The following is a 12145-nucleotide window of genomic DNA, read 5'->3' on the forward strand; positions in this document are numbered from 1 at the left end:
GTCAGAGATGAAAGTTACAACTCGTTTTTTTTTTCTCTCTCCATTTGATTGGTGAGTCTTCAACCCTTTGTTTTGAGTCTTTGTGTGTCCTTGCTTATGAGATGGATCTGGATACAGCGTACCAATGGGTTTTGACTTTTTATTCAATTTGCCTGTCTGTGTATTTGATTGGGGCATTTAATCCATTTAAATTTAGGATTAATATTGATATTTATGAGTTTAATATTGTCATTTAATGCTCGCTGGCTATTTTGCCCATTAGTTGATATAGATTCTTCATTATGGAGATATTCTTTACCTTTTGGTGAGTTTTTAGGATGACTGATACTGGTGTTCCTTTCTGTGTATAGTGCTTCTTTCAGAAGCTCTTGTAAAGCAGGCCTGGTGGTGATGAAATCTCCGAGTGCTTGCTTGTTTGTGAAAAATTTTATTTTTCCCTCATTTATGAAGCTTACTTTGGCTGGATATGAGATTCTGGGTTGAAAATTCTTTTCTTTGAGGATATTGAATATTGACCCTCACTCTCTTCTAGTTTGTAGGGTTTCTGCTGAGAGATCTGCTGTGAGTCTGATAGGCTTCCCTTTATGGGTAACCTGACCTTTCTCTCTGGCTGCCCTTAAAATTTTCTCCTTTATTTCAACCCTGGTGAATCTAATGATTATATGTCTTGGGGTTGCTCTACTTGAGGAATATCTTTGTGGTGTTCTCTGTATTACCTGGAGTTGAATATTGTTCTGCCTTACTAGGTTAGGAAAGTTTTCCTGAATAATATCCTGAAGAATATTTTCTAGCTTGGATTCATTCTCTTCATGACATTCATGTATACATATCAAACGTAAATTAGGTCTTTTCACATAGTCCCATATTTCTTGGGGACTTTGCTCATTCCTTTTTACTCTTTCTTCTCTAATCTTGTCTTCTTGTTTCATTTCATTAAGTTGGTCTTTGACCTCTGATATCCTTTCTTCTGCTTGATCAATTCGACTGTTAATATCTGTGCATACTTCTCAGAGTTCTAGTATTGTATTTTTCAGTTCCATTAATTCACTTATATTCCTCTCTAGATTGTCTATTCTTGATAGGATTTCATCAAACCTTTTTTCAAGGTTCTTAGTTTCTTTACATTGGGCTACAACATGATCTTTTAATTCACAGAAGTTTCTTATTATCCACCTTCTGAAGCCTAATTCTGTTAATGGAACACACTCGTTTTCCATCAGGCCTTGTTCCCCTGTTGATGAGGAACTGTGATCGCCTGTAGAGGGAGAGGCGTTCTGATATTGGGTATTCTCAGCCTTTTTACGCTGGTTTCTTCCCATCATTGTAAATTTATCCACCTGTCATCTTTGTAATTACTGACTTTCAAGTTAGGTCTCTGGGTGGACATCCAACTTGATTCCCTGCTCTGGCTAAGGCATTAAGATTCATGGTGCTTTTCTGCCAGGGAATCTCTGGTCTGGCTTCCTTCTTGAGTCCATTTTTCAATCAGCTGAATAGGTGACTCTGCCTTCCCGGAGCTCCAAACGTTGACCAAAAGGGGACCCAGTCCCGTTTACTCAGCACCAAGAACCACCGTGCCAGGGCGCTGTCAAAACTGCTGCGCCGGACCCAAGAGTCGCGCTGGCGACCCGTGGGGCTCCTCTGCTGGGAATCTCCTGGTCCGTGAAGAACAAAAATTCGTCTGAAAGTGTGGCGTCCTCTCGTTCTCTGCGCTTTCACTGGGAGCCGCTAGTAATCAGCCATCTTGGATCTCTCTCTTCAGTAAGACCCTGTCTCTATGAAAATATTTTTAAAATAAAATCAGTTGGGCCAGATGTGGTGGCTCCCACCTGTGATCCCAGCACTTTGGGAGGCCGAGGCGGGCAGATCACCTGAGGTCGGGAGTTCGAGACCAGCCTGGCCAACATGGTAAAACCCCATCTCTACTAAAAATACAAAAATTAGCCAGGTGTGGTGGGCACCTGTAGTCCCACGCTGCTCGGGAGACTGAGGCAGGAGAATCATTTGAACCCAGGGGTCAGAGGTTGCAGTGAGTGGAGATGGTGCCACTGCACTCCAGCCTGGGTGACACAGCAAGACTCCATCTCGAAAAAAAATAAAAATAATGCCCCAAACCCAAAACACTGACAGTGCCATCTGCTGGCGACGACGTGAAGCGGCAGGAGCCCTCCCTCACTGCTGCTGGGATGCTAAATGCTGGGCCTCTGGTGGAAGACACTTGAGCTGTTTCTTACAAAACTAAATATATTCTCAGCACACAATCTAGCGGTTTCACCCCTTGGTATTTGCCCAAATGAGTTGAAAGCTTACATCCACACAAAAATTTGCACAAGGTTTTTAAATAGAAGCTTTACTCATAATTGCCAAAACTTGGAAGCAACCAAGATGTCCCTCAGTAGCTGAATGGCACACTGTGGCCATCCAAACACTGGAACATCATGCAGAACTCCACCCTCTGTGGGGACGCTGCTCTCTGGAGAGCTGTGAGCCTGGGATGGACAGGCCACAGCCACTCCCCACTCCTGTGGGGACAAGCGGCCAATGCAGGAGCCTGCCCCTGGGGACGCTCAGTGGGCACAAGACATGACTCCCTGTAGGTTTTTATCTTGTAGCCTCTGAAACCCCAAGAAGTATCAAGAGGAGGAGGTATCACGTAGAATATTGAGGGACATAGCCCCCTCCAGAGGCAGAGAGGATGATGGGCGTGCCCAGGCCATGTGAGCAAATGGGAAGGGCCACAGTGTAGAGAATGGGGAGCAGAAGGGTTGGAATGGCCAGAGGTGGGAGCCAGGTACGTACATTGACCTGAGAGATGCAGGGGGCCTGGCCAGACAGGAAGGGAATGCATCGTGGATGTGAGGTTGCAGGAAGATGGGCTGAGCGAGTGAGTGGGTGCTGATGCTCCCCTTTCCCATGTGGCCCAACGGCAGAGCATGGCGGGGAAGCAGGAGCGCTGTCTCATATGCACCAAATCTGAGCTGGCCGACGTGGGGAGGGTGGTCCCGTGCCAATGTGTGCTGGAAGGACATGTCGTGCGTTTGTCACTCTGGGCTGCAACAGGGCACATGTAGAAAAAGCAGCCAGAGGAGAAGGGCAGGTTTCAGAGTGAATTCTTGTAACCAGCGCCTCGTGCCCCTCAGCCACTGCCCTGGAGGGCACCTAGTGACCCGGTTTTCGACGCTATTCTGCTTTGAGGGAAGTGTCCAACTTTCCTAAGTGGTGCCATGCAGCATGTATTTCTGTCTACCTCTTGTTCGGCCGTGAGTCTGTCTACCTCTTGTTCGGCCGTGAGTCTGGGAGGCCAGCCAGTGGCTCGTGCACAGGTTCCTCTGTGGACCACGTCAGCAGGGAGGGGAACAGCACTGGTAATGAGAAGTCTCTAGTACTGAGCCCTGGGAGAGGGGAGGAAGCGGCCCGCCTGAAGGTGAGTCTGCTGAGCTCCTGTGCTGCCATGACCTCTCTCTGCTGGTTAGTGGAGCTGCCTCCAACGCCAGCCTCAGGTCAAGGTGGGGCCAAGGCTGTTCTCACTATCATCCTCCAAGTGGTTTGCAGGACACCCTCAAAACCCTCACCAGGCCTCGAATCTGTTGATGCTCTTGATCCCGGACTCACCAGCGTGCAGAACTACAGAAGTGAATCTCTGCAGCTCGCAAGCCCCCAGCCTGTGGTAGCACTAACAACTAAAATGGCCATGCTCCTCCTGCCGGGCCTCTGGAAAACAACTCGGGCAGCTGGGGAGAGGACACCTGCCATGATGAAAACAGCTTTGACCTCAGGATACCCTAGAAGTCCCCTGAAGCCCCCCAGGCCACATCTGGAAGGGCTAAGCATGTGGGTGTGAGTGGGGGCGGGGCCAGGACTGGCACATTTGCCTTGGGCTTGTTTATAGATTTTATTCTCTCCACACTTCATTCCAAGAGAAAGATACTCAAACTACGAAAAATGTTTTTATTTTAATTCGAAGTACCAGGCAGATACTTGCAAAACAACATACAAAGCAAAACTCAAACATGGCCCTTCCCCAGGGTGCCTGAGCAGGCACAGAGAGAAGTTCTCGCCCTCTGCAAAATCCAATCCAATCCTATCTTCTCAGAAAAGCAAACCAAAGGCAGCCATGAAAACCCGTGTTCTGTACGTGGATGAGAAGTTCTTCCTCTCTGAGTACTGGCAGCCCCAAGGCGCAGAACTGGGAGGTCCAGAAAACCCTGCCCCTGAGGAGCCAGCAGGACCTGGAGGAGCCGGGGGGCGGTGCTGAACAAACCTCCCCTGCCCACTGCAGGGTGGTTCCCTTGAGCATGGAGGCTTCTCCAGGGCCCTTCCCCACTCCGTGACTTGGAGTCCCTGCCAGGAGGAACTGGGTGGGCAGCAGACATCCCCAAGGGCCTTGGGAAGCACTGGGAATGGGGGATTGGGAATTGATTCTAAAGATGGTCGTGGCTTATTTTTGTATGGCTCTGAAATTAACTTCCTCTCCCAATGCCTCAGTAGCTAAAGGGGCAGGGGCAGAAAAGGTCCCAATCTTGTTCTTAAAAAGAAAGGAAATGAACCCACAACCCACTGAGAAAGTTGCATTCAGCAAGGGCTGGAAAGGTAGACGGGCTCATGACTTTGACAAAGGAAAGCCGCTGGAGGGTCACAGGCCCCAGGGTCACAGGCAGCTGTATTAGTTCCAGGGTCTGAGCTGGTGGGGTGGGGCTGCAGGGCCCTCCTGGCGCCCACAGGGTCATACTGCTGCATGTAGCAGGACTCAGCTGGAGCAGAAATGAGTCTTAGCATGGAGTATGTACATAAACGTAAACGTCACGCCCAAACCAGCCGACAACAGCAAACAGAATGTAACAGAAGGAACAAACAAGACACAGCCTCAGTAGCTTGACATGGGTGGGGGCAGGCAGGACAGGTCCTGGTGACAACAGCACAGAGGTAGGCTCTGGGCCACTCGCTGCACAGACAGCAGCCAGTTCCCTTCAGACCAGTGAAGTGGGACATGGGACCCTCGAATTGTGGGGCCTCAGATGGGCCTTCAGCTGCCAACAGAATCTGCAGGAGCATCCAGGGGCATCTGGCCCTCAGGGTCCTCCCGGGACACGTCCTGCCGGAGACGGCAAGAGGCCTGAGCTGAATGCTCCCTGAGATGTCTGCCCCAGCAGCCCTGACCTGGAGGGGCCTCAGTCTCCTCTTCCTTGAGTACAAGGCCAGGTCTGCGGAGAGCCACGGACAGTCCCTCCAGACACGCTCTGGGCTCCACCTTCGGCAGCTGCCCTGACCAGCCCACCCCGGGCAGCCTCCTAAACACCCAGGGGCTCTCCCTTGGACAGAGACCACCGAGGACCAGCCTGGGACTGCATGGGGACAGGGGGCTGGGGAGCCAAGGGCTGTCCTATGGCCAAGCAGCCCAAGCTGAAGGCCCCCGACTCGAATCCTCCACCTCTACAGCGACTGGTTGTTTATGCCCCGCCCAGGACGGAAGCCCTAGGGACACACCTCACGGATCTCAGACCCCTGGGAGGGGCTGGCTCAGGAAGGGGCTGCCTAAGACCTTGCACCAGGTTAGGTGCACTCACAGTGCTCAGGGGCCACCCCCAGAGCTGAGTCCAGAAGCCTAGCACTCAGCATGATTTTGGTTGAAAATGCTTTAAATCTGACTCTTCCTAGAAGCCTATTAAGCAATTCACTTAAACACACCCTCAGTACATGTGCAACAATGCCTGGACCACGCCTCATCTGCGGCCCCTAGGCCTCCTGAGCACCGGTGGGGGGCGGGGGAGGCGGGCACCCGCCTGGGATCTGCACCTGAGCTCTGGGTGCGTGTTCCCACACAGGCAGGGGAACAGGATGCCAGCCACACTAAACCTACAGAAAACTGTGGGAAGAAAGCAAATCCATAGGATCCATAGGTCTCACACTTGGGCACAGTTCCCAAGTCATGTGTTAGTAATGTCCCCAGGGGTCTGGCTGGGCGCAAACACAGGGACCTCGTGACCTGCTGCACCACCTCCAGCACCTGCAGAGTCACGCTCACTCTGCGCTGGCTCTGCTTCCTCTGCCCCAGCCACACCCAGGCTCCCCCTTGTCCCCGCCCACCTGGCTCCTGATCAAAGCCCAATGTGTAAACAGTATTAATAAGCAACAGATGGAAAAATATATTTCCCAAGAAAAAAGGGGGAGGAAACGTGGGACCTGAAGGCCAATTTTCCAGGTTGCTCTCGCTGTTCTGTCCCCTTCTCTCTTCTCGTGATTTGTTTTGGCGATTCCTCTCTTTGGTTCTGCAGCCCACGTGACCCACCTGCCCGAGCCAGCCCTGAGGCCTCTGCCACTCCCTGCTGCCGCGGCTGAGAGGTAGCCAGCCCAATCTGTCCCAGGGACCTTGCCCTGCCATTGGCTACTTCCGCTCATGGTCCTCTGCCATGGCAGCCACCTCGATGGTGGCCGTGTGCTCCTCAGGCCCAGGGGCAGCCCCTGTGGGTACTGTCACAATTGTGCTGGCACCCGGTGAGGCCTGGGCCACGTTCTGCAGGGTGGGGCCCAGGCCGGGCAAGGTAAGCAGCTGCAACGGGCTGACCACCTTGAACACCGTGCTGCCATCCTGCACGGCGGCTGTGCTCAGGACCGTGAGGCTGGATGCGTCCGGGTGGATCTCCACTGTGCTCGGGTAGGTGGAGCCCGAGGAGGCTAAGACTGTGTAGCCCCCGAGCAGCGGGGAGGCTGGGGAGCTGGTGGGAGGAGCCTGAAGGGAACTCTTGCCCAGGGCAGTGGACGGCAGCGTGGACACCACTTTACCAAGGGGCACGCTGGTCAGCTGAGGGACGGTCATGCCTGGGCCGAGCGCCAGCTGGGCAGACTGGGTGAGCACCTGCGAGGCCATGGCGGCCGGTCCTGACGTGGCCCGCGCAAGCCGGGGCCGCTTCACAGGCGGTGGCAGGGAGACTGGTGTTAGCGTCATGAGCACGTTGCTGAGGTGCTGGGACTTGTGCTTGAGCTCCTTGGCCCGGCGGCGATGCTCGTCACACTGCTGTTCCAGGGCTGCGGGGAGGTAGGAGGGATGGTGTCACCGCAGGGGCAGGCAAAGGGGCACGGACCGCGTCACACAGGACGGGGGCAGATGCACCACTCCATCACTGGGTGGCCTGTGGCTCAGCATCAACTCAGGTCTGCTCACCTGATGCCACAAACCCAGATGACCACGCAGCCACCCACCAAAGGTGAGGTCTGTGGGAGGCGGGGCCCAAGACAGTCCTTGGACCCCAGGACCCACACAGACCCAGGCGCAAGCATGGCAAGGCTGTCAGACCCCCCCCCATGAGCTCACATACCCAACGTGGAAAGTTGCTCTTGTGACATATTAAGATCAAGAGGAAAAAAACGGCACATATGACACATACGTTTAAACATGCAGAGACACAGTGAACACACTGCACACGCACACAGTGAACACAGTGAACACACTGCACAAACACAGTGAACACACTGCACAGTGCACACACAGTGAACACACTGCACACACAGCGAACACAGTGAACACACTGCACACACAGTGCAAACACTGTGCACACACATTGAACACACAGTAAACACACAGTGAACACACGGTGAACACAGTGCACACACATGGTGAACACACAGTAAACACACTGAACACACATGAAGACACACAGTGAACACAGTGCAAACACAGTGAACAAACTGAACACACACACGCTGAACCATATGCAATGAACACACAGTGAACACACAGTGAACACAGTGCACACACATGAATACAGTGAACATACACCATGAACACACACACAGTGAATACACACGGTGAACACACACAGAGTGAACACACACATGGTGAACACACACAGTGAATATACACACGGTGAACACAGTGAACACACACACAGTGAACACAGTGAATACACACGGTGAACACAGTGAATACACATATGGTGAACACAGTGAACACACATGGTGAACACATGGTAAACACACAGAGTGAATACACACAGTGAACACATACAGTGAATACACACACACGGTGGACACACAGTGAATACACACGGTGAACACAGTGAATGTAGACGGTGAACATATGAACACGGTAAACACACACAGTGAATACACACACGGTGAACACATACAGTGAATACACACACAGTGAACACACAGTGAATACACACATGGTGAACACACACGGTGAACACAGTGAACACACACGGTGAACACAGTAAATATACACACAGTGAACATATATACACGGTGAACACATACAGTGAATACACACACACAGTGAACATTGAATACACACATCGTGAACACACAGTGAACACACACAGTGAATAAACACACAATGAACACATACACACGGTGAACACATACAGTGAATACAGACACGGTGAACACACAGTGAATACACACACACTGTGAACACAGTGAATATACACACAGTGAACACAGTGAATACACACATGTGAACACACAGTGAATACACACAGTGAACACACGGTGAACACATACAGTGAATACACACACACGGTGAACACATACAGTGAATACACACACGGTGAACACAGTGAACACACAGTGAACATACGGTGAACACAGTGAATACACACATAGTGAACACACGGTGAACACATACAGTGAATACACACACAGTGAACACAGTGAATACACACACATGGTAAACACATACAGTGAATACACACACATGGTGAACACATACGGTGAATACACACACACAGTGAATACACACACACGGTGAACACATACAGTGAATACACACACGGTGAACACAGTGAACACACAGTGAACATACGGTGAACACACAGTGAATACACACATAGTGAACACATGGTGAACACATACAGTGAATACACACACACAGTGAACACAGTGAATACACATACATGGTGAACACATACAGTGAATACACACACATGGTGAACACTGAATACACACACACAGTGAACACAGTGAATACACACACATGGTGAACACATACAGTGAATACACACACATGGTGAACACATACGGTGAATACACACACACAGTGAACACAGTGAATACACATACATGGTGAACACATACAGTGAATACACACACATGGTGAACACATACGGTGAATACACACACCCGGTGAACACAGTGAATACACACACATGGTAAACACATAGAGTGAATACACACACATGGTGAACACAGTGAATACACACACACGGTGAACACAGTGAATACACACATGGTGAACACAGTGAATACACACATGGTGAACACACAGTGAACACACACGGTGAACACACAGTGAATACACACACAGTGAACACATACAGTGAACACACACACAGGGTGAACACACACATGGTGAACATACAGTAAACACAGACCCCAAGAGGAGCGTGAAGAGGAGCGTGGAGGAAATGCAGCAATGTCAGAGGCTTGAGCTCCAAGCGCGGTCAGAACCAGCCCTTCCCATTCTGTCATCTCTTTCTTTTTTGAGACAAGTGTTGCTCTGTCACCCAGGCTGGAGTGCAGTGGCGCGATCTCAGCTCACTGCAACTTCTGCCTCCCAGGCTCAAGCTGGGAGTAGCTGGGATTACAGGCTTGCACCACCACACCTGGCTAATTGTTTGTATTTTTAGTTGAGACACGGTTTTACCATGTTAGCCAGGCTGGTCTCGAACTCCTGGCCTCAAGTAATCTACCCGCCTCGGCCTCCCAAAGTGCTGGGATTACAGGCGTGAGCCACTGCACCTGGCCTCTCTCATCTTCTCTTAAATAACTATTTGGTTCATCACAGAAATGTTGGTAAATGTAAGAACCAGCGCTTTGTGTGATGGCGAGGCCCGACCACATCACATAAGCTTGGGGTGTTTTCCTTGCACAACAGCTATGGAGAGAGGCTGGCCACGGTGGCTGTGACTCAAGGAAGTGCAGTGGACGCAGCCAGGGGGCAAACAGGGGGCTCCCAGGTCCTCAGCCTGCCGCCCGGGGTCAGAGACAGGGCGGGGACGGGGGCAGGGGTGGGGGTGGGCTTGGTGTACCTGCCAGGTCCCGGGCGTACTGCTCCCTTGAACGGTCCATCTGGCACTTGTGGCTGGCCAGCACCTTCTTCACCAGGTCCAGCATGCCGAAGTTCTGCACAATGTTGTTGAGGAGTACGGCATCTTAAAGGGCAACGCGCACACTCAGTGAGAACCCAGTCCCTTCCCAGAGAGCCAGAAGGCCACCACAGGGGCAGCTCCTCAGGAACCTGGCCAGCCAGGAGCCCGGCTCAGAGGGCAAGGACTCAGACACACCGAGGCCATCCTCCCGCCACCCCAAGTTCAGCCTCAGCACAGCAGGGTTCCCAAGCCCAGATCTAGCCTCCACCCCAGCAGCACAGGAGTGCAGACACTCCTGGGCCAAGGAGCCGGCAGAGAGAAGAGGCAGCTCCTCACCTCGAAGCTGCAGGGGAGGGTCCTGGGCCCGCTGCTGCAGGCCTCTCATGGTCTCCATCAACTCCTGGTGGAACTCCTGGATGACCTCGTCTAGCAGGCCAGCATCCTTCAGCCCCCGCCAGAAGGTAAACGTGTCATCTGTGAAGGAAGGAGGGTTCAGTGGGCAGGGAAAGCGCTGCCACACAGGGAGGCCACGAAGACCACGCTGGAGCCGGCAGTGCCTGGCACTAAGCTGGGCTTGCACTGCCCAGACACATACACAGTGCCAAAATCTGGCAAGGCAGCCACGGAGCTCAGCCTCAGAGCACCCAGGACAACGGTGGCGGTGGCCAGACCTTTCTCCCTAAAGACCCCACTGGCCACACCTGGATTCCTGAAGCCCCTATGTGGCCTCAGGCAGGCAGAGACCCCACCACCCCACCAGGACTTGTGAGAAGCCCATGAGGAACTTTGTACCTCCAATGGCTGCAGTCCAGTCGCCAGGGTCTTCACAGGTCTCTATGGTGATGGTCGCAGGAGACCCATTCACTGCAGCCGAAAAGGAAGCTTGGTGAGTACTGTTTGACCTCAGCCCCACACCCCCATACCTTGCCGGCCCTCCTCACACCACCTTCTGAACCTGTTTACCATCTGTTTTCACAAAGCTGACAAATACAGGACATACACTAGTATAGCCACAGCATGCACCTCCCTTGTATTTTACATCAATTTCAGTCACAGATGTTGTCAAAGGAGAAAGAAGGCAAAAAGAAACCCCTGGAACTCATCACCCAGTTCCAATGATCCTCAACAATCTACTCTTCTTGTCCATCTATGACTTTACTCAACAAGCACTTTCCACTTGACTATCAAGAGTGAGACAAGGTGATTTTTCCGCCTGACGAGACCCTGGAATCCTGCTCTGCAGCCAGACCTGTCGCCCGTGGGGCCGCTCTCATCTCGCCTCTACTTGTGACGCTTCACTGACGTCATCATAAATCTTAGTAGCTATCATGCGTCCATTCTTCTAAACCTGAACAGGTGGGGCTCTGAGGGACAAAACCTGTTCTGGCTCTTCCCATGGGTGTCTCTCTAGTGCCTGCAGGACACAACCAGGCATGTGGCTCATATTTGGTCATTTCTGGCAGTTTCTGATGGAGATTTTATACACAGATCCAGCTTAAAAAACAGACCCAGAAGCAGTTTAATATTTTGGTAAGCTTTTCAATATTATGCTGGCCTTTTCCACACTCATCAAAGACATGGCAGTGGTGAATATTATTTAATATTGTATACCTGGAATTATTTGGGGTGTGAATGTTTTTCCTAGTTTGGGCTGATACACCATCTTTTACTAACTGCACAGTAGCCAAGTCAATGGTTCCTAGAGCTTTCAGGTTAAAGAACCAGAATCATCCTCCGAAGAGCTGAGCCTCAGCCTGGCTGTGAGGCACTGACTCCAGGGTATAGAAGGCCCAGTCCCTTTCCCAGCAGGCGGTCACATGGAGCCAATGCTAACACAATGGAGCCGCTGGGGAGGCCCCAAGGAGGACAGACAGGACGCTGGGCTCCACCCTGTGCCAGTCCCCAGCAGTGCCTGGCCACCCCTCCCCACACAGCCCTGTGCTCCCCAAGTCTCCAGGAGGGGCCACACCCTGACCACCCAGCTCCCTGCCTGTGGCCTTGGACCAGGTAGGAGCTAAGTTATGCCACGCCCAATCACTGCATACTAAGCACTGACTGAG

General features: G+C 52.0%; 1 protein-coding gene across 2 annotated transcripts in view; it reads right to left on the reverse strand.

The window, feature by feature from the left end:
- Positions 1-3936: 3936 nt before the first annotated feature.
- Positions 3937-12145, reverse strand: part of GMEB2 (glucocorticoid modulatory element binding protein 2) — a 40527-nt gene continuing 32318 nt past the window's right edge. For both annotated transcript variants that reach the window (XM_035302929.3, XM_035302928.3), the window contains exons 7-10: positions 10878-10949; positions 10422-10559; positions 10026-10148; positions 3937-7023 (exon numbers count right to left, since the gene is read on the reverse strand). In XM_035302929.3, coding sequence (XP_035158820.1) covers positions 6383-7023; positions 10026-10148; positions 10422-10559; positions 10878-10949 — 974 coding nt within the window. In that variant the 3' untranslated portion in view covers positions 3937-6382. The remainder of the gene's footprint in view (positions 7024-10025; positions 10149-10421; positions 10560-10877; positions 10950-12145) is intronic.

Source organism: Callithrix jacchus, chromosome 5 (genome assembly GCF_049354715.1).
Source record: "Callithrix jacchus isolate 240 chromosome 5, calJac240_pri, whole genome shotgun sequence".
Taxonomy (NCBI): domain Eukaryota; kingdom Metazoa; phylum Chordata; class Mammalia; order Primates; family Cebidae; genus Callithrix; species Callithrix jacchus.